The 24,324-nt window shown below is 40.0% G+C and overlaps 1 protein-coding gene across 1 annotated transcript in view; it reads right to left on the reverse strand.

The window, feature by feature from the left end:
• The window catches only part of arid5b (AT-rich interaction domain 5B), a 70,828-nt gene that overhangs the window by 33,342 nt on the left and 13,162 nt on the right, over positions 1–24,324 (reverse strand). The window contains exon 4 of the mRNA XM_056435783.1: positions 6,282–6,512. Coding sequence (XP_056291758.1) covers positions 6,282–6,512 — 231 coding nt within the window. The remainder of the gene's footprint in view (positions 1–6,281; positions 6,513–24,324) is intronic.

Raw genomic sequence — 24,324 nt, forward strand, 5'->3', positions numbered from 1 at the left:
TCAATGTTAACATCTTGTAGTTCAGCAGTTACAAGCAGAAACAAGTCTAAAAATTGTCTCTGGTGGTGTGTTTAAGGACACCCCGACCTTCTATTGTCTGGAAACAAAACACTGCATTCATGAGGCTTCGATGTGTTGACAGAAAATTATACCCTGGAAAAAAAACACACCAAATATGATAATGTCTATTTGGTTGTTACTTTTATTTAAAATGATTCCAACTTGGCTGATAACTCTTAAGTCTTGGATGTCGGAGTTTCCCCAAATGCAGCAACGGGGAGCGATTTCAAAACACTCACAGCTGCAATAACATATGATGATAGTGTGACAATAAAAGCTGACTAAATGGTTCCCTGTGTTGTATCACCTATATAAAGTAGATGTTATGTTGCTGAAAACAGATTTTTATACAGAAGTGAAATGAAAAAAAACTCTGCCTGAAAAGGGAGGACATCTCTAATATAAATAAATATTGAAGGGCGTAGGTTTGGTTTCCAGACTTAAAAGTGTGCACATGTTATTTCCTGCAGTTTACATGATTATATAAATATAAAAAATAACACATTTGCATGCCACTTGTAATATCCTGCTTTGCAGAAAATGAATAAAGTAAGCATGCTGTGTAAATTACTGTATTATTTATACATAATCCCTACTTAAATTCATATCATATTAATTCGGGGCCCATTAACACTGTCATATCAATATTAAATAGTTGATTGTTGAAAAATAATAATTAAAAGCAATCATGATTTTTTTTAATTGTTATTGTTTACATTGATTATTTTAACTACATTTGTTCAACCTAAAGTAGCGACTGTGTCTCAGGCTGCATGCACACCCTCTGCATATGACAGGATGGAGAGTGGCCTAAGAGGCAAAACACAGGGCAAATAAAGATCGAATTAGCACTAACTGCTCCATTTGAGCTGACTGCTGTAAGCGTGTGGCGATATATACAGTTGAATTGTTCTTCTTGGGTGTATCAACACTTCACTTCTCCAATTTATATTTGTACAGCTGGACATTCAGAGGAGGGGGTCCAGGGAGATTTTAGTGAGGAAATGAAACCTTAACTGTTCAAGTGACAGAGACAAAAAATAGGATGACATGTTATGATCCTGTAACTGAACTGAGTATGCGCTTTCTTCTTCTGCAGGGCAATTATCCTCGACCAGCAGCTCTGCTTCACTGACAAACCTCTGCACTGTGAATAACTCTTCTGAAAAGAGTCTCACTGAACGTCAGATGCTTATTTATCTCTCTGCGATGTTTGCTAAAAATACATAAGCAGCAATGCAAAGCAATATTGCTGATGACATCATAGGAATGATTGGGACAATTGGGTCTCATTCAGCTATAGTGTCCTGCTAATGCTGCTAATGCCAGAGAAGAAAGCGCTTTTAGTTAAAACTGCACTGTGGCATCAATAAAGCCGGTGCATACCATGAATTGTAATGCAATAAATAAGACACATCCTGTTCACAGTGTGTTAATGCACGTCATACGCATGTTAAGTGATACTGCTAATGCTGTGAAAGAGCAGCCAAGCGTGTATCTTACCTTTAGTGTCAAACCATTATTTTACAGATGTTTAAGGACATGACAACATACTAAACAAGAGTCTTTTAAACAGATCTCCAGTTTATTGTTATAAAGAGACCGTGACCTGCTTATAAAATGTGACTACGCAGCTACAGAGTGAGCTCTTTTCTCCTCTAAATTTCTCCTCTATGGCCTCTGTATTGCATCGACATATGGACGATGAAAAATTCATGGGCTGGTGGTTAACACAAATATGCAGAGGAGATGGGAAAACACGAGCTTAGCAAGCAGTTTGCCTATTACATTAACAGACGGGGCTGTCATGGGACGATACTAGCCTATGCATATTACATCTAATCTGATTACATGTTTAAAGAGCGAGAGAGAAAGTGGTTCAAGTTGTGGAAACAATGACATCAGCCTGTATGTTCATCTGGTGACCCAACCCAATCAAGCTAGCAGGACTGCATGTTTTTAAAGATGTTATCTATAAGTACAGGTTTAGAATGTAAGCAAGTTTACTGGTTTACTGGTTTTTAGATTGTCTCTCCCCCCCCCCCCCCCCCACACCTCTTTTACTCCTGTGAAGTATTTTTCAGTATCAGTTTCAGTTTGAGGACGAGTGACTGAACAGGAAATTCTTTTTTCCCGGCCGTTAAAAACAGATGCAACTAACATGCAGAAAACACCCTCGTAAATACACACAGAGAAGCCACAGATGTACCAAACTAGCACACACGCACCACATTACAAATATAGACTGCAATTCTGTTTCTGATCAGTGCATCTGGACAATGTTAATATACTGAAGCAATGAATAATTTGTCTTTGTGTACTTCCCTGTAGGATTACAAAAAAAAGGATTCCAAAGGATTGCAGTCAAAATGTTTCTTTTTAATAAAAATCAAACTAGCACAGAGCGATAGATATTTCAAACAAAACACATTGAGCTGAGCATGAAATATATAGTTTCTGAGCCAAGGAAGAAACCTGGGGAATATAGGACAAATGAAAAAGAGTATGAGGAAGGGGGGCAGAGGGGGACTCAACTCAACTGCTTTGCCTCAAACTTGATTGCCTCACTAACTTTCAAAATACTGTTGATTTAAGCAATGTGCACAAAAGGAGTGTTAGGTTTCTGGAGGAGTGGGGGAGGAGTAAAGGGGAGGGGAAGGTCAGCCGTTTGGGAGAATAACTTCAGAATAAGAGAAAATGGGAAATATGTTGGTCATAATATTTTCCTTAAGAGACGCCCAAATGAGTAGCTGTTACTTAAATATATCATACACAGCCCCTCTAGGTTGAGCTTGCAAATGTTTATATGATTGCTTTTTAGTACCCATGCCAGATGACTGTGAGTAATACTCGACAGAGCCGTGACAGATAGTAACAAAACCTGAAATCTTGTCATCTGTCATTCAGCACAGCAAAGGCCTGGCCCACTCAAACTATTTCTGGCTGCTTCTCACAGCGGAGGAGCCAGAGTAGTGCCAATATTATGAAAGTGATGTACAGAATGTAATTCCTTTATCCTTAGGTTTATATAAAAGCTTATTGTTCAATCAGTACGTCAGTTAGGCCTCTATGTCCCAGTGAGCTCTTGTGCAGCGGTAAAAATTACTCCCGGCAAGAAATGATATTGGGAACACACAAAGTAGCGTGGGTATAATCAATCCACGCTGGCAGAGAATGCATGATAATTATAAACAAAAACTGTGTCATTCCCCGTGAGGGCAGCAGCTGCAGGGGTCACAGGGGATGCTGAACATGAATATGGATCACAGGACTTAAGATCTGGTAACTGACGCAACTGCAGTTTTTAGCTCGAGTCGGTTGAGAAGCACGGCGGCGACGTGGATAAAAACACATGAATATAGATGAAATGGATAAAGCACAGACTCAGGCAACTGTCATTGTCATAGCAGGGACAACCTTTACATCATCCAGTAAAGTGGGAACACAGGAGCTGGAGAATGCCGTTTCATTACACACCTTCAAAAAATACACAAGAGCAAGCGCACAAACTGCACATAATCAAAGAAGAGTATGCTGCTGTTTGTATGATTATGTGTACGTGATTACGCTGTATGTACACCAACTGCAGTGCTGTGTTGAAACCATAACCAGACTATCAAAAATAGACTGGGTTACACCAGCAGGCTTTCATATGAAGGCTACATTTCACACAATATTCTACCAACAGGCTTGCTAAATTCCTGCCATAGCGCTTTTTTCTTCTTCTCCCTGAGCCTTCTTTACCCCCTGAGGTAGCCTGACACACTTTTATGAATTATCTTAGACAAGACGGACGGCTATTAGAGCTGCCACAGCAGATTTGGCTGAATCCAAAAGGTCAGAATTAGCATCGAAAGAAGCATAGAAAAAAGTCTTAAAATTGTTCCCCAGATCAATTTAAACTTTTTTATATTTCACAGCTGTACAGTATCACTTCTTACGTGTCCACAGTGCTGGTATTTATCCTAATAAAGGTGGATTTAATACGGCGTTTATAGCTGCTTTTTCATATGCAGCCTGTAAATGGCAGGAGAACTTAGCTCAGCAGTTGTGTATGTTTCTAAGCACATATGTGCAAACATTCACGTGTGTGTTTGTGGCTATTAAGTGAGACGCCCTTGAGGCCTTAGTTCACTTGGCAGAGTGGTGGAAATTACTTACCTCTGCTGTTTTTCAAACAAATCACCAAGCAGCAATTCAAACGGAAATAAAAACCTGCTCCAGAATCTAGTAAACCTTTATGTGAATAACATTAGAAATCTGGTAGAAAAAAAGAACTCCCTTGGGTTTGGAAAATAAACCTTTAGCTTAAATGTGTCTCACGGAGAGGAATGGCATTATTCAGCCAAGTGAATGAGCAATAGCAGCCACAGGATGTTAGCGTTACTATTCATAACTTATTTTCCAAAGCCTAAAACCGTTTTCCCTTCTGGTCTCACCTCTGCTGCTCTCTTAAAATGCAATTACCTACTGGCAAATTTACAGGAAAAGAAAAACAATGACTTTTGACCAGAGGAGCCGTTACGGTGAATGTCAAATTGATGCTGCACAAGAGCCCGCTGAGCTCCACTGTGCTACCGAGCAGAGGAAATATAAAGAGAGATGAATCACATTACTCCTTTGTTTTAGCTCAGCTCGGGGTTAATAAAATGTGTGGATTCATGAGCGGTGGTGAAAGCACTGAGAAAGGCCAATAGACATGTTCAAGCACTTCAGAATTCCTCATTGGAACCACAAAATGTTTTTCTTAGGTGTGACGAGTGAATGTGTTTGAATGGTGGTCACTTGTGTTCATAAACACAAAGACAAATGAAGAACATATTAAGAACAAATGATGATCAATTATAGTATATCATTTAGTCTTAATTAACTACAATAAACATTCAAATGAACGTTCGGAAACTAAAGAAAGACCAGTGAAATAAGACCACAGCACAGAAACTTGTGATCTACACGTAAAGAAAAAATTCAGGAATGGATGGAAAATGAAGCATGGACGACCTCATAGAGAATAATAAACAACAAAGATATGAATACCAACTTCTGTTTAACACTATTTTGTCTGTGTTGCATTTATTTATTTCCGAGGCAACACAAGTGATATCGTATAGTTTTATAAAAGCCACCGTGAAAAACATGCACATCTCCAAATTAGAAGATTTTTTCAAGAAAACTGAAGAATGAAGTGTTCCTTTATGAAATAAGAAAATTGCTGTACGTCTTAAGCTAAATTACTTCATTTAAAATAATCCCGCTTTAGCTTTGCACTCATATAACACTGACTCACAACAGACCCAAAAACAAAAGCGTAACAATTGATACAGGAGAACCAGACATGGGATATATATTTGCCTACGCCTACATTACCCACAAAGCAAGTTGACCACAAATAGCTCTGTTGGATATGAAGGTTTGTTATGCTAGTAGCGGCTAATATAGCCTCAATATGCTAGCTGCAGGCAGAGCTGAGGATCGGGCTGCAGAGGTCTGTTGAGCTCACTTCTTTCTAATTCCACCCCCGCCAGGTGTTTTTCATTTTCAAACTTGTAGTCCATGTAGTACACATAACTGATGCTGACTCCACCTCAAGCAATTTATGGGATTTCACACAACTCCTTCTGGAGCCACAACAGGATTGACAACTTTTTTCTCATGTGCTATAGTATCCAAGACCTGGGAGCAGACCCTGATGTGTAAGATGATACGAGTCGTCATCGCATTGACAGAGAACTGTAAACAGGGCTGTTCCTCTCAGCTCATGAAATGCTGTTAGTTGTTTGCATGTTTATCTCAAGAGAGCAACTGCATTTGTCTTTGAAACTCGCTGTGGTAGTTTTTTTTGCCCTTTGATGCTCTTCATTTTGACAGCAAGCCATTACACAAATTTGAATTTCAAACGATCTCAAGCACATTTCCTTCTGTCAAATCGCTTGGCCCGAGAAGAGCAAAACACTGTACATTTCACACAAAAAGCAGACTTCAAGAAATAGTCACGATAACCAAAATGACATAATTGGAACTTAGAGATGAACCATACTGTGAGAATGAGTTTTTAAGTGCGTCCAGAGCCCAGGACAAGAGTGGTTTGATGTTTCATGGGCTCAATGTGCAACACTCCAAACCTCATAAACAGCCACTGTAATGGCTGTTGGCCTTTCAGATGAGCTAATAGGATATCTATCCCAAAGGCCACAATCACAATCGCCGGCGGCCAAACTCACCGAACTCGTCACAGATGCTCTCGTTTTTCAGCAGGGCCGGATGTTCGAAGGTGTCCCGGCAGTACAGGATCTTCGTGCTGCCGTCCAACGCAGCGATGCCGCCCAGCGCGAGCACCGTGTGGTCTATGAGCAGAGAGGACGGCTGCTCTCTGAGCCGCGCCAGAACTGAACGGAACCGGCAATACTGGGGGTAACTGAGGACCAGAACCTTCCGCCCATCCTCCTCCTGGCCTGAAAAAGACACAAAATACAGACATGAACATGACATGAAGGAGCTATTTGCAGGGAAATAGATAGCTTTTTGTATTCTTTTATAAGTGCTCCTGTAAGATTTGTAGAGAATGGCAGCATTTCATTTTTACATTGCACATTCACTCTATTATATTTCTCTTCAGATTTGATGACTTTATTTTCTCTCATAGATCATTCCTTCACTACGATTATATTCTGGCACATCTACTGCCAGTGTGCTATTAAAATTTTCCTTTTTACTCCTCACTGTTGGCCTTACAATGCAAGGTTTCCTGTAATGTTTGAGATCTTAACCTAAATATTTTTTTTGTACTGCCACTTTCACTAAGTACCACATACCTCTCAAAAAAGCTAAATGTGAAAAATGCCAACAACAAATAAACCTTTCATGAATTATTGCTTTCAGAGATGCCAAAACATTTCTTTTCATGAATTTTCTCGAATTGCCGGGAAGCAATACATCTTGGCTCGATGCTGCCTTGTCCAGTACCAAGTATTACCCTGACTTTTCAACAGTTCCCATACAACATCAATTCATTTCTCTTGCTACCGGATGTCCCATCACGGGGATCTCTCCACCTGTTTCAGGAAATGCATCACATTCAAGAAGCAACATGCCTGAAAGTTGCTGTATGACCGTGACTCCCTTTCCTCGTGATAATAATACATTTAACCAAACTGGTTAATAATACAAAAACAGCTCTCGGTGATTGATATTTTGGTTTACAGCTTTCCATCTTGCTTTAAGATCTATGACCTCTAGTGTAATAATAATAATAATAATCTGGCACCGTTGGTTTATAACAAGGCTCCCTGTTTTACTTAAGTGGTTGGGAAACGTCCCATTAGAGCCAGACATTACCACCACATTGGGTGTGTTGTTTCTGATGTGGGTGTGTAATTGATATTCCACTAACAGTATGTGAACTCGACTGAGGCATTATCACCTGTGACTGACCACTAACTGGCAAAGGAATCCTCTGGGCAGCAATGATAGAGTGAACTGACCCCATCAACTCCCATAAAAACAGGAAGAAATGCTGATAGACAAATACAATTGTTAATATTAAACTACCAGTAAAATCTACCAAATACATTTACAGGACTCAGCGATGAACTCATTGCTCTGGAATGTTTTTTTTCACCGGCTGCGACAGTGACGCAGGTATTATTTTCACCTTGTGAGTCTGTGTGTGTCTTCACGGCAAAATGTGATTCGGGAAACATCTATGATAGCATGAAATACCAAGACAGTCTCCTCTGTATTTATTACCAATATATGCTCATGACATTTACCCTGGCATTATACTGCTTCTATTACAAATACAGAACAAGCAGACTATAAATGTTAATGCATGTAGCCTCTTGGTTTTGCTTCTATTAAAAGCTTTTCTCAATGCTGTCTATATGTAGATATTATACACATAAAAGTTAGTTGTCAAGGCTACATGTTACTGATGCAGATTACAATTGCATTTATTAACTCTAACAGAACATATCCTACCACCCACACACAGTAATACAAATATAAAACATGATCAATTATTATGTGTTTCAGGCAGAAGACGTTTTAAAGACGATATTAGACACAATGTTTCCCTTGTGTTAGTTTTCAGGAGTTATAATGTTAAACTAAATCTCATTAATTTTGTCTGCAAAATTTGTAACACTCTTGCCATAAAACGGGATTAAACCTTACTCACCGTAAACACAGAAGGTAAATAATATAACATGTAACCACATGCACAAAAGAGATATTTAAAATTATGTAAAATATGTCTGAATGTATGGTGATTTTCATCATCGATTAATCTGTCAACTATTTCTCGATTAATTGATCATTAATTGATTCATTGTTTGTGCTCTAATATGTGTTGCATAAATATAAGGTGGCTTTATATGACCAAATAAAATATGGAAAAATATGGTGTCTCTGGTCCAAATCTCTAAGGGGCGTCTTGTTTCTTATCTTACGGTGGTGATTATATGATAATAGAATGACACATGACCTTAGTAGAGGTGATTCAACACAATAAAGCACTGCACAATGACTGGAAATTGGCCAAATCGTAATACATAGACAACTTCTGCATGTGCATTGTTCCCTCATTTGCTCTCAGAGACGGTTTGAATGTAGAGTGCTAATATTTTTCTGGCTTACAAAGCCGACTACACGGTTCAAACAGTTGATGAAGCAGAGTCAGGCAGTTTGAAACACAATTTCTACATTAATTATTCACTGTCCTGTCTGCTTCTAGAAAGCCCTTGGCTTGACATTCATGATTTCTGCTGGAAAGTTAATTTTTCAGGGTTGGCTAACTAGCAAGCTTTTCTCCCCTGCCACTCAAAAGAAGGCACACAAACAGGCATACGAAAACGTATTTTCCCTTTTTGGTGTTATTGTATCAAGCTGGAGGCTTTAATGTGCAGCAGAAACAGGACAGGAAGGACACCATTCATAGTAACAGTAGCTGCATTCCCGACAATCAGCGTAATTAGTTCCACTATTCTCCAATATGACGACCACTTCAAAAGAAATTATTAAAACCATTCATCCAACAAGCGCACAACCACACACACACCCACACACACATGCAGAGGTAGCTGCCACTAAGCCCACAAATGTGCAAACATAACACATATTCCTGCATACTTGCACTTGCATATTACACACTGCAGAGACACATTCATCAAGATTGTGCCAGTTGTTGTCGTATGCAATTACAGCTCAGAGGGAGAGCGAGCCTGGTTTCAAAATGTCAGGGATTTTATTGTAAGCGGTCACCGTCAGACCTGCTCTTTCTCCCGAGGACCCTCGCAGCATTTCACTTGATTAGATTCAATTTGGAGAGAGAGCCGCAGGGCATAAATAAACAGTACAAAGACGTAAGGTATGCGTGTCGGTGTGTGTGTGTGTGTGTGTCTGCGAGCATTAGTGCGCGTGATGTACATTGATAATATATACACTTTTAAAAATCCTTTTGTTCTCACGGCTGACCTTTCAAAATAAAGGGCGTCCTTATCTTTACGTAAGGTTTCTAATTGGTCGGGGCTGCGGCTGCATCACCAGAGAGCTGAAAGACACTGAGAACATTATACAATTTATTTCTCCTACTCTCAGGATCCATTCTTTCTGTCTGTCTGTAAGACGGCTCATTGCAGTGTGTTGATAAAACGGCTGTGGCGTGGCAGATTATTTTCAGAACAAGCTGTAAAGCAAGTTGTTGACCTCATAAACTACAATAGTGTCAGGGTCATTTCTGCTCTGCAGCTCAGCTGATGTTATAACCACTCACTGGATACATTCTAATACAATATACATCAAACAGTTAACTGATAAAAGTAAAGTAAATGTTATGTACATTATTTTGTACTATACCGTACAATACATGCTCTGTAGCATTAAAGGGACACACGCTTGTTTTCTGTCTAAAATGTCATGAGTCAGACAGACAGCTGAAGGACCTTGATCTGTTTTGTCATATCTTGTGATTGATGCAGTTGTTTGTGTGTCTTCTGCTAGCTTCTGACATGTATGTCGTTTAAAATATCTATTCTTAAATGTACTGATTGAATGAAACAAAAACAGGAGGGATATTTGCATGGATGTAGTCTTATTTAAGAGTCTTGTAGCAGAACTTTGTTCAAGCTGCAGACGCTCCAGGTATGACTGAGTTACTTAAATCAAAAGTGCAGAACAATAACGTAATCAGGAAGCGACAAAGGCATGAATGAGTTTCCCAGTGTCTTGAGACGACAGGATATGAGACTGATCTTACTCGAATTCCCGAGATTGAAGACGCATGACTGAACCAGCTTTGTAAGATGAAAATTAAAACGCAAACAGGAGTTCATGTCTGAAAATAAATAAAAAAATTCCGGCTTTATACGACTGAAGCAAGAATGCAGAAATGACTGAACTGCACGTGCAATGGGTCAGGATCAATGATTGTATGTTTCCACTAGAGATTTACGCCTTCCACCCCATAAGTTTTCATCACTCATTTGTGGCCTGCACTACTTTTAAAATCCCAATCAGTTGGCTACACAGAGGTTTTTACACAACACTTTCTTTGTTTATTCATGAGAACATACTGCCGCTTTTGACCAAATGTGGCATTGAAGAAACTACAGTCAATCAATAGAGTATGTTTCTGATGTGGCTTTGTAGGGATTGTGCTTTGGTATGAATCACGGCTCAGGGGATAAAACAGATGCCACACAAATGAAAGGGGACTGAACTCAAAGAAATCTATATCTCTTGATTTTCACAAAAACAAAAGCGTACAAACATCTGTCACTCAGGTGTCGCAATATTCTTCTTCCAGCACCTCTTTTAATCAAAAAAACTTTACAAGCAGAGATGGAGAGCGACACAATAACAGAGAACAAAATGAGTTGTTACACTGCAGAGCTTTTGTTTGCTATGCTTTGTTTTTGCTCATCTTTGAAGACGTGAAAAACAACAACTGTACAGCAGGAAAAAAAAGAGTCAAAGACCAGACTTCTAAATTTGATTGTATTGATTTACTGGCTTCCAGGCAACCATTGTTTTGTGTTCACAAAAGACTTAAATGTTGCTAATAATACATTTAGTCATACATCACAGAGAATAAATGCTATAATAAATGTTTCTTCTTTGATGCATTTGAGGAAACAGGAAAATGGAGAACCATCTGACAGACAGCAACGTTTTAACGCAAAACATGATGAAATAAAATCATGTGTCTGCTTCCTGTCTGTCTTCCTCTCAAAATACTAATGAATTCGATGCTTTCAGCAGCCGACGGTCCTCATTTCTTTGAAACAAAATGTCCTTTGAACTCATCGTCGTATTTCCAAATCACACAAATCAATAACTTTCAAATGCTGTTCAGTAAAATCAGGTTTTGAATCTTTGCAAGTTGATGTTCTTGTTGTGCTGGCATGAAATGAAACAAGTGCAGAAACAATAGCTGACTGACTGACTTCTTGAGGATTGTCTCAGTGACTTATTGAGCCAAAATTCCATATATAAACATCTGTCTGCAGTTTCTCAAATGGGAGGATTCGTTGCTGTTCTCGTAATTGAATATCCTCAACTGAATATTTGTTGTATTTTTCCAGACAAAGCAAGCGAGTTGACCCTGGGTCAAACTTGAGTAAATTAAACAATTGTTGTAGTAAAATTATTCAACAGAATAGCCCTGAATGAGACAATATTAAGGAGAATACATCTAAAAATGTGTTGGTGTAGATGTCAAGGCCAAAGTATTCATAGTTAATTAATGTGCTAAAACTCCCAAAAGTGATAACAGTCATTTAAAAACACAAATATTGGCCCACACTGTAGCACAGCACGGTAGAGTCATTAGCTACAGAAGCTGTCACGAGACACTGCACAGTAAAATACAGATCTCAGTCTACTCCAACGTAGTAAAAGTAACATTCTGTTATATATGTGAACACTATTTGGCTCATGAATATAACAAAAATATATTTAACAACGCAGGAAGACTTTGATATTTGAGAGGGAAATATTCCAGTGAGCCAGCTCTTCCTTAAAAGAAACCCACAAAAGTACTGCAGCCTAACTGTATGTGAGAGAGGCTGGAGCAGAAGCTCTGACACTGCGTTACACCAGAAATAATTAAAGGATATGTTGTGTGATTACTCCAGGAAAAGAAAAAAAAGAAGAACAAAAATTCTCTTCTATAACAAGCATGATAAATTACTCATTATAATCAGATTTTCAGAAATGTGCATATGACATGAAAGTCATTAGTTGTGGTTGAAGCAGCTGCTCTGCTGGATGAATAGATATAGCGATGTCGGATGAAACATCATTGATATCATTGAATTCCAATCCAGAATAAAAATAAAAAGGGCGATCCACTGCTGCAGCTCGGAGCTCCTCTGCTTTTAATGGAGAATTTCTACAGCGGCTTTACAAGTTTGGACTGAATGTCGTCGTAATATGAAGGCTGCTGACAGGGGTGGCTTTAGCTCAGTGGGGTAAGAGGGCCGTCCTTCAACCGCAAGGTCGTGGGTTCGATCCCCGCTCTCCCCATTAGCTGCAAGTCGAAGTGTCCTTGAGCAAGGCACTGAACCCCCAGTTGCTTCCCGGGCGCTTCACCGCAGCCCACTGCTCCTTAATAACTAAGGATGGGTTAAATGCAGAGAACTAATTTCCCCTTGGGGATTAATAAAAGTGTATATTTATTTATAAAAGCAGATCTGCGCTGGCTAATTAAAACCTAAATGTGACTCATGTAAACTGTGTCATTTACATTCAACCAAGCGTCCAAATATTCAAACTGCCCACAAGCTCTGACAAGATCTTTCAGGCAAGTATGCTCATTTCTCTTGTCACAGACGAGCAGGAAAAAGCTGAAAACCATTACTCTCATGCTCTGTCACCCGCTGAAGTTCTTAAATCACTCACTAGGCTGAAATTTGCCGTTGTCAACATTTCCACATTATTTGCTCGGGACGAGGAATTTACCGGATCCCCCTGCAGCTTTTTGTGGGGTTGGCGAGAAATGGCGAGGCATGTAACCCAGAGCCAATAATGTCACTTTCATCTTAGATTTTTTTATTATTTTCTTGACACCAAAGCAAAGTAAAAAGCTGAAAGAAAAAAATCGGCATTGAAGTAACACATTGGGGAAGAAAAGAGGGAGACGAGAAAAAGAAAGTGGGAGAACGGTGAGAGGAGGATGTTCTCGTTTGGTATTCTCACTCCGTCCTGCAGGCGTATTGATCTCTGAGGTTGCCCTGTTTCCATTTAGTCCATTCTCATAATATATAACACGTCTCTGATTCATCCACAATCTCTCTCTCTCCCACTTGTCAATGAGGGGGACATGACACTGAGAGGGGTCCACATAAGCAGCAGCAGGCGCCCGATCTGGCTATTGGTTTCATGTTATTGAAACCTGACCAAATAAAGAGGGAACAGCATCTGTCAGTGACACCGAATGGACACGGTGCGTGGGGGAGGGAGGGGGGGGGGGGAGAATTAAACAAAACAATGAGTTAAACTCATTGAATTTGCATGATTCATCACTTGTCCAATCTATGAATGACTACTGCATTTTGGGATAAAACACAATGTGCTAGAACATTTCGCTAATTGCGAGCTAGTTTGTGCTGTAAACACAACCCTCATTAATCATGCGGACAACGTGGCATCAATAAAACGCTGTATTGGTGCAAGACAAAGCAAAGCGATCACACAGTGTGTCACGGGCACTTAGCCTATTTTGCTCAAAGGGAGAAGAATTGGTCTGATATTACAGATGTATTTAATGGGTCTGTATTGAGTAACGTACAAATGTGTTTGCAAATGACTCGGTGGCCGTCCGTCATCAACATCACATCAGTCACAGACACTGACTCGCCTTTCCTCTGCTCATCATGTCAGCTGCAAGCTGTGCGCTCACACACAGACACAATGTACACAACACACTTTACGAATCGATACCTCAAACATATCTTTTGAGGATCAGATGTGGCGATATGGCTGAATCGTATATCATGATAGTATCATCATTTTTGTGAATTTCACCAATTATGCAAATAAAGTCTTTCTTATTGTGACACATTTTCTTTTATTAATACATCCTCATGATCTAGCTGCACTAAACAATGCATTTAGAGTTTAATAACAATGATTAAAATGGATTATGCATGGGTGTCGATTACCCATCAGCTTTATGGATGGTTTCAGCATCTTTTGGCTTATTGTTTTGATTTTACAGTCCACAACCTCACTGTTTTGGCTCTATGCGCCGTATTGAGCGAAAAAGTCAGACAAATCCACTCAGCACCAGATAGCAGACAGAACCAGTTGGAAACTAACTGGTTAGCACTTAGCAGCTTAAGAGATGTTTTCTCAGGATTTTCTGGAAACAAAACCAGAGTAAATAGAGAAGTGAGTATAGAAATCACAACATCAAATGATTGCTATCGCTACTATGTGACTGTCGAATCTGTAAAGATGCAACTGTTTACACACACATGGTTATAATATATTCCACTGAGAAGCTCTCAGAGTGGAAATTAATCAACTCTCCGTAGAGACACACAGCAGGATGATCCTCTTCTTTGCTGTTCATTTGTAAACTCAGAGCGATCCAAACATTCAACTTTAACATTCTTCATATTTCTCTTTTTAACACACAACTCCGGCTGTCCTGAGTCTGGTGTTATGTTTATTGAGAGAGTAACTGTTTAAGTGACGATCCCAGGAGCAGAAGAATGCGACACTAGTGGGAAAATATGGGCTTCCAATATGGAGTGGATTCTTGTTTATGCTGCAGGAGTTTAAGAAGTTTATATTAAGGTAAACACATTGTACATGTCAAATATTCAAGCTGATCACATCTACTGGACTATCTGATATTAAAACGATTCTGCGTTATCAGATACAGCGGGTTGGAGTATGGCTTTAACCCTTGTGTTGCCTTAGGGTCATTTTGACCCGAATCAATATTACACCCTCCCCCCGCCTTTGGGTCATTTTGACCCGATTCAATGTTTCACCCTCCTGTTACATTTATATTTACTAACATATTTTACCCTTTGGGTTCAATTTGACGCCAGCAATTAAAACCTCCAGAAAATTATTAGAATTAATATTGTTTTCCAAGTTTAAGTGTGAGGCACTTTATGTTTGTTTGTTGACTACCGAAAGAACACCGACATTAAACATTGAATGGGGTCAAATTAATTCTAAGGCGGGGGGAGGGTGTAATATTGATTCGGGTCAAAATGACCCTAAGGCAACACAAGGGTTAAGAGACATCCTACATTCACAGGCCACGACTGTGCACTAATTCTTCTAAAATAATCATATTCCCACAAAAGGGCACTAACACCCAGAGGAGATGTTCTGCTGAGACCGTACAGAGGGCAGCGAGAGGGAGGGTAACACTCACAGGGAGTGATACATAGAAAGAGAGTGAAAGAGAGCCCTCCATGCATGCTGGCTCCTGTTCTTAATTATAGTAAAGCACTAAAGTGCCCCATTCATTTCAGCAGGGTGGGGCAGTGGCCTGTGACAAATAAAAAAAATAAAAAAGAAGAAGAAACATTTATATAATTCTCACCTCAATGTATTCAAGTGTGAGACCCAATGTTTGAGGACACACAGCCATGTGTATAAAAAACAAGCGTGCACACACAAACACACACGCACGAGCACACACGCACGAGCACACACACATGCGCGCGAGCACACACACACACATACACACACAGACAAATGCGCACACATACTGACACTCATAAGGAAGTATACACACATAAACACTGAGAAAATGCAACTTCCCTTAGCTTAATTTCATCCCAGATGTTCTTGCGGTTGACAGAAGGAGGTGGGGGCGGTGGGGGCTGTACTAGATTTTCAAAAACACACACCCATATTAAATGTTTTCAGTTAAACAGAGAGGAGAGAAGAGAAGAGAAGAAACAACACAAGCACTTTCCTCCAGTTGATTTATGTGATTCTATTACATTAAACATTCTTTCCCCTGAGCAGGCTCAGCTCCCTAGCAACCATCGCTCGCAGCCCTAATGTGTCTGGCACGGGGCCAGGGAAAGCTGCCTGCCTTATTGATTGCCAGATTGAAAAGTTTGCATTTAATAGGTCCTGTAATACATGAAGGAATTATTCAGAGGGGCTCCTTGTCAAAAACCCAAATTGGTTCTTTTGACTATCAAAAAAACAACAGGGGCCTCGCAAAAAGAAAGCTATCGCAAAGAAAAGCTCTAAAGGGCCAGAGATGAAGTTACGCGCAGCTTTGGCCCCTCCGAATTATCCCGGTCATGAGGAAGAGAAGTTGAAAACGTGATTACTATGACGTTGGGTGCAACATTGTCCCTTAAGACAAGTTTGTGCCATGTTGATCCCCCTTTGTGTCGTGATGGATTGACCCTAAACCCTGTTCGCTGTCTGGTACGCGGCTGCATCCTGACTAATGAAAGGCTACTGCTGGGTTTCGGGGGTCAATCCACTTATCGCGCAGTCAATTCTGAAAGTAAAAAACAAGCTGCTCTGCAAGAATCCTGAAATGTGCAAATACCACGGGGAGCAAATTGAATCAACTATCTTTGGTTGGAGCAATACAGCTGCCATATCCACAAACAAGAGAACCCCTTCTCCATGTCTCCTTCACTCCCCTCAAGTGAGCTTAAAAGCTCTTACACCCAGGTGATGATACTCTATCTCCTATGACGGCCACTTTCATTTGTCACGCAGCTCTGTCCGACACAAACTCAATTGCGCAGCTGTGATCAGAGATCTCAGGGTTTGTCACCGACAGGGAGAAAGAGGGATACATGGAGAGTTCCAGCGTTTCCAACCACACATATCCTCCCCCTGCAGAATGAAATGGATGACATGTTTGGCTTTAAATGTATCTTTAATGGGACAGCAAGTTCCCATTTAAGTGAGTTCTGCGGGAAGGTTAGAGCAAAGGAGGGAGAGCGAGCGAGAGAGAGAGCGAGAGAGTGAGAGAGAGAAAACACATCTTATCAAGAGATTGGGAATTGGGTCAGGCAAGGAATTACATGCCATTCTAGATCAAAGTTGCTGTGTGTATTTCCTCAAAGAAGAGCCTCTCATTATCTACTCAGACTTATTCTCAGGGTGTATACTGTGTACGAGGAAACATGATTTAATATGTTTTCAGAAAAAGAATGAAGAACAAAAAGAGCAGGCGGGGGAAAAGCAATAATACTAGAGGCTATTTGAGACAGGCAAGTTTCCCAATAGTAAAACTGTAATGAGGAAGAGTAGGGGGGAGTTTGTTGGGGGGGGGGGTTGTCATTCAGCATGACTCCATTGTGAATTCCTGTCATTATATAAGAACCTCTCTTTCTCCTTCTCTCTCTCTCTCTTTCTCTATCATCAGAAGAGGAGGGCTTTAAATAAACAGCCCATAGAGTTAAGTCAACTGGAACCCTTTTCAATAATTACATCCAGAACAATACTCAATCTACATTGCATTTATTTAGCTGGAGGACTTGACAATGTGATAAAGAAAAGGGTGACATTAGCAACGGATGATAACAACTAGAGCGGTGCACTCCCCAAGGGGAGACGTTTTAGTCTGTGGCTCAGAGAGAGACTTTAGAGATAGCAATATGTCATTAAAAACCAGCGCCATCTGTTCGGATTTCTTGTTTATGAGCTGTCATTGATATAAAGCGTACAGAAGATACAAAAGCAAGTCCCAGGAATGCACACTGCAGGAAATTCTCCCAGCACTTAGTTATGATTACACATTCTAACAGCACCACAAAAAAAGAAAACAACCACTAACAATTGTTTTCTCTCCGCAACCCCTAATGATCTCAGTTTGAAGTTCCCCGGCTCGCTGCTGCACAAACTGTTTTCACAAGGCTGCTGTGTTACTCATATGAAACACACAGTATCTGCCTAAACAAGCCGGTAATTTCTGGTAAACTGCGACCAGCTTGGCTTTAAACATATTCATTCTGGATTACAGAACAGGACTTCTAATGTGGCAAACCTGTGCTTTTCCAGCAGAGCTGTAATCAGTGTAATGCAGCACATACAGTGTTTGTAGCCGCTAGTCTCATATCTTACAGGGAAGATAAGAGCTTCAATGGAAAATATCTACTTGCTCCGATAACAACTTTATGTTGACCGGTCACTCCATATTTTGTATTTCACTCTGTAATATTGCTTGTGTTCATACACACTACAGCTCGCAAAAAGAAAAAAACAGTATGATAACACAGCAAGAAGAGACATAGAGTGACAACAAAATGAAGAAAGAAATTATTTGGCAGCAGTTTCTATTTGAAACCTTGCCAGTCATGGTGATGAAGCTATAGTTCATCATGAAAACCAAATACCTAAATATCAGGTTGTATTTGTATATATAGCATTATCTCCATTTGCTCGGATGTCCTCTCTCACATGTAATGAGCATCATTAGCAAGAACAATAAAGGCTGCACCGACTACATTGCTAGATTGGAATTCTGGGACTGTGCTTATGTTAAACTGTAGATATTATCCCCCGAAATGTCTGATGAAACAACAGCTTTGCTGAGTTATGGCTGAGGGGAAAATCAGGGTGAAAAATACAAGACTGGCTGAATGCCTCTCATTTTGCCAAGTGCTCCTCAGGCCAGGACATAACAAGGAAATGGACTGACAGGTTGAAAAAGAGGACAGAGAGGCATCAATGATCTATTGTTTGTAGCCAAGGCACTCCTTCCAACTGCTCTGGCAGCCAATATATCAAAGAAACCAAAATATATTACACCATCCGCACAGAGATATTTAGCTAATACAAATTACGTCATATGTATTTCATTGGCTTAATAAAAACATTAGTTATGTATCCAAGCAAGTATGTCTGAGCACACACACATACTCACACACAGACACACACACACACACACACAATCTGGAATCTATCAAAGCCTCCTATTGCAATTACCTTTGAATGCAGGAAAAATGCATTACCTCTGCGCTGTGAAATGAACCCTATGTTATTCCTACAAGGCTGAGTCTATCTTCCACACTGTGTACTCCCGTATATATCCTGCAGCTGGCTACAGTATGTGACCCTCTTGCATCAGTGCTGCCTTTCAGATTCTAACAGATACTAAATGGATGTTGAGAAAGCTGTTTTGCAATCAGCGGCGAGAGCTTATGCATCATAACGAAACAAAGCTTGTAAAGTGAGCCATAATTCAAGTTCGAACAGATAGCAACGGATCGTTTACACTCACGATCAACGGTATGAGCCAACAGCAACAGCAATAGAAAATCAGTATCAAATGAAATGTATCTCCACTCTCAAGATTCACTTATGCAAGACAATGCGATAATAGGAATCATGTATTAATCAGAAATCGGTGAGCCCATGCTGCATTCAGAGGTGGAAGAAGCATTCGGATCCTGTGTTTAAGTAAAAGTGTCACTTTAATAAAAGCATGTAAGTGTTATTAGCTAAATGTACCAAAAGTATCACAATGGAAAGTGCTTGTATGCCTACTCGGTACTCAACATTGTTCCTATGAGTATAATCATATATTAATGGAATATGAGTACTGATGCATAAGTGTATTCGTAGTATTTCACTACTTTATGCATGGTTGGGTAGTTTAATCTGTAAAGATGCATCATCTCTGGATTTTAATCCCATGTATATAACTGTGATTTAAACTGACACATAAAAAAAAGTAGTGCAAGAGAAGTATGATGTAGCATAAAATACTCTGTTAAAGTATAAATACCTCAAATCTGCACAGAGACTTAGTAAATTATTTACATTGCACCGCTGCTCATATTCATTTTACAATGCAACGTCCATTAAAATGTTTTTCTTTATGTTGATTTGAAATTCAAGTCTTTTTAATACACACAACAGGACAGGACAGCTTTACATGCATTCATAAAACAGATGGACTGGCATGCTCATAAAATATGTAGAGCTATTAATTGTACAATCTGTGATGTGTCGAAGGCCCACATATATGAGGCAGAATGTCAACATAACATGTCAAGGGGCCGTGTAGAAAAGGCAGTTCGGCACTGAAATAATAATGCTACATTAATACTTGAAATGAGCATCATCTTGACAAAGACAAATCTAGAAATATCTCCAGTAAGCCTGCTTGTAGGGTTACATTTACGTGTGAGTAAAAGTGTAACTGGAACTAGCAGAAACACACAACCTGAGATAAAAAAACAATAATAAAAACTCCTGATTCTTGTGATTTAATGGCCTTTCATAATAAACATTTTTTTAAATGAAGATTATTTTTTCTAAAAAGCCATTGTGTTACAAAAGAACCTCACTCCCTTTCTGTCTATTTAAGATGCCTGGCAGAGGTGACATCAATATCTGTTGTTCCAGACCTGGCTAATGGAGAGAAGAGAGACACAACTGTTGTTCCAGACCTCGCTAATGGAGAGACAGAGCTCTTCATTTCCTCCGAGGCCATTCTCATTGTTTAAGCATCCACATCAGCCTTCAGCCCCAACTGCCTCACTCAAGTCAAAAAACACATTATGTGACATTCCAGAAATAAAATAACACAAATTATTAATGAATATAGCTATCCGAAGAGGTGGAATTTGATAACGGTGCGAGCCATAACAGGACATGGCTCAGATGTAGGATGGTCTCTCTCTCTCTCTCTCTCTCTCTCACTCTCTCTCTCGCTCTCTCTCTCTCTCTCTCTCCCTCTCTCCCATTCAAATTCGAGGCATGCTCAAACATCTAATAGATTTTTCCACCCCGGCACACAATTTACTGCTTACAGATTTAGAATTCTCTGGCTTCTGGCCAGTCAGAAGTGAATTAATGATATGAGCACATCAGCGAGGAAAAACAGCTTGTGATTCTCTCTCCTACAGGTCTGAGCATAATGAAGAAGATACTGCCATAAACACTCGCAGCACCACCAAAAAGAAAGGGAGGGGGGGGGGGGGGAACATACCAAAAGAATTGGAGAAAGTGGGGAGGGGTGAGCGAGGTACATAATCAATACAAACACTCCATTCAATTACTTCAGGAAGGATTTTGGACAGTTTGTAGAATTAATTCTGCAGAAGAAAAAAAGCAGGAGGGGAAGCAAATATGTTTGAAGGGCGGAAAGCAAAACAAGTGCAAACGATACAATCTGCCACATATTCTGAATAGAGGAATACAGTGTGGTGACGCGTCTTACAAAAACGCTCTCTCTCTGCCGGAGTCACAACATACCATTACTCTTGTAACACCACGGCACTTTCTCTTTATCTTTTCCAAGAAACCGCTTTACTCCTTCCCACGTTGCAGTCGAAACATAAAACATTTTCATGTGTGATAGTGACTCAAAGTCTCAAATATTGTTCTGTATTGTCACCGAGACAAATCAACCATGAGAAGGCAGCATCTGTCTGTTTCCTTATCGCCAGTTCCTGCCCGCATAAACATTCAGTGACGCTCTCAACAGTCTCTGAAAAGGGACAGAATCTACCCTCGGCATCAAATTGAAATGTTCCGACTGAAATATTGTCGGGATATCAACTCGGGTATATGTGCCAAGCCGCGCAAACTGATCAGATGTTGCATCAGAGGGAAATACAGTGGTGTAAACCCCCGAGGGGCCGAGGCTGTAAAGAATCTTGAAATGCAGCGATATCGCTCCGTGCCTCGCCGGCCCGCTGTGCCTTTTTCCAGCTCAATCGATGTACATTTAGCTCTGATCACAAAAAGTTAAGTACTAGCTTGTCCCAATTCCAGAATACACTGTCATTCCGAGTACGTTCCAAATGTGTGCACACATTTTTTTTAAATTATAATTATTGTTCCACAATACAATGTCCAAAGAAATACGCCTTTTTTCACATGAGACATCTTGTCATAGTAGCATCACCCCAGGTGTTATTAATATAATTGGTGTTGGCTGAATTCCATTTAGCTGCTTTGATTTCAGCTTCCGGGTATTCTGCATGCTTGCTTAACTGCAAAAATAGTACAACGATACACAGTGTGTAATTAGTATGTCGTATGTATTTAGGACACGGTGCATAATGCAGTTTTATGAAGCTCAGTTAGTGGAGAAGGTCGGCCAAGTGGACTTGAGAAAAACACTGCACCCCAAACTGCTCCTCCGGTATGTGTTTGGATAGAGATAGACGGTGCTCTGGGAAAATAATTTATGTTGTGTGCTTAACCTAAAGTATACAATAAAGGTCAGTTATTGAGGATTATACTCGGTAAATGTCATAATGTCATTAATTGTATACATACAGCTTAAGTGATTTTTTTATTCAAATGTGTCACGTCACATTTGACTCTGGACCTTGATAGAGCAGCCAGTTATACTTGTCCTCACAGGGTAAACACAGGTGTTATTAATAACATTAATTATGGCCCTGTTCAATTTAGGTAGGCCAGGGCACTATTGCGCCTGTTGGCTCACCGTGACTCACAGGATAAAATGGGGCCATAATTCATTTTTATCAATTACACCTGTGTTTACCCTGCAACTACATGTCAAAATGTCTGCAGTGAAAGAGGCCTATTGGATAGAAGTCATCAATCAAAGCTCACTGTTTATAGCTTTTAACAGAATAAAGGAGCTGAATGAATAACATGCCTTTCCTTGAAAATGAATAACCGACCTTAACCACCATCTAATTGAATATTCCATGAAAATGATGACATATTTTTTGCGATATCTAATCCATCATCAACCCTCGACTTTACTGGGTTTCACCGGATAGATTTTGTGGGTCAAACAATGGAAGAACAACAGATATCAGATATTAATAAGTCTGATAATGTTCCTTTTGGAAATGTATGGTGTCGTTTACTTACATTTTCGATATTATATATAGTTTAAAAGGTCGAGGGGAGGGGAGACTGCTTTGGTAATACACTGTATATTTTCTCCGCCTGCACGGCTACACGGGTTGTTTTCTCAGACAGCCCTGATCCGCACAGCGCTGGGGGATGAACGAGCTACCGATGATACTTTCGGGGAGGGCAGGAGTCAGGTACACCATCTATGTTCTGTGAATGCAGTAGTCACACACTTTGACCTTGTATAATCCGCCACATCATCTCAACTCACAATCTGCTCACTGGCCTCTGCACTAAAGGCTTCAATTGAAGAAAAACAAGACACAAAACATATTGAGCTTTTTTTGTGAGCAAGAGCAATCCTTTGTTTTTGTATTAATATTATTTTCCTTCTACAGCTCTCTGTTTCTCCTCGCCAAATCCAACAAACTGTATCAGCAGATACAGCTCTCCGGCACTCGGCCTCGTAGTATACGAGCAGAAACCAATTTCGGCAGGCAGCAATGAAAAAAAAATCAGGCCAGTTCTCTGGGGAGAGATAGTGGGGCAGAATGTAAACTTCCCTGGCAAGTCATCCCTGGTGGATAGCACAGTAAAAAAGAAGCTCTAATGCTCAGTCCAATACAAGATAAACTGAGTGGACAGTTTGCCTTACCTGATTAAGTGAATCACATTACAGATTATGTAAGGACTGCAAAGTACAAGACATCACTCTTCATGTACTCCATGAAATGTGTTATTACTGTCCTCTTGGCTCACTGTATGTGGGAAACACTGATTGTGATGTGATTAATGCTCTTTGTGCTGTATGCAGGTCACAAGGAGACATTGTGTCAACTATGTTCATAGTTAGATGATGATACCACTCTCGTGTTTGTAAGTTAAATAAGAGGCTGCAGCAAGCAGTCGGTTAGCCTAGCACAGAGGCTGGAAACATTTATTCTGCCTTTGTGGCAACAACACAGTGACAACAAGAGGAAGAAGTTACTGCACTCAGCCAAGAAATAGTCCACCACATTTTTGTGTAGAGGATAAACAAACAGGATGTTAATTTGTGAGCTTTAGATCCGATATGACAGAGGCTAGCAAGCGGTTTCCCCTTATTTACAGTCTTCCTGCTAAGCTAAGCTAATTGGTTGCAGGTAATATCATCTGCAGTACAGCCATGAGAGTTTATCTCAATGTTCTTGTCTAAATCACGGCAAGAAGACACTGATCTGAATTTTTCAAATGATTTTTTTTCTGTTTGGGGTTTTAAAGGCGTTTGGGAACGTTACATCATTCTCAAGGTCCTCCTATTCCTGGTCGGCTGCACTTTTAAAACACTGCATTACAATGCCTGGCGAAAGCTGTAATTTGAATTATGATCCCAATCATCTCTCTGCCTCACAGGTTTCAGAGTCACAGCTGTCGATGCTGCAGGACAGCAGCAAAGGTCACTCGTTTCTCTAATTAATTACTTTACTT

The sequence above is a fragment of the Pseudoliparis swirei genome, chromosome 17 (assembly GCF_029220125.1).
Source record: "Pseudoliparis swirei isolate HS2019 ecotype Mariana Trench chromosome 17, NWPU_hadal_v1, whole genome shotgun sequence".
Lineage (NCBI taxonomy): Eukaryota > Metazoa > Chordata > Actinopteri > Perciformes > Liparidae > Pseudoliparis > Pseudoliparis swirei.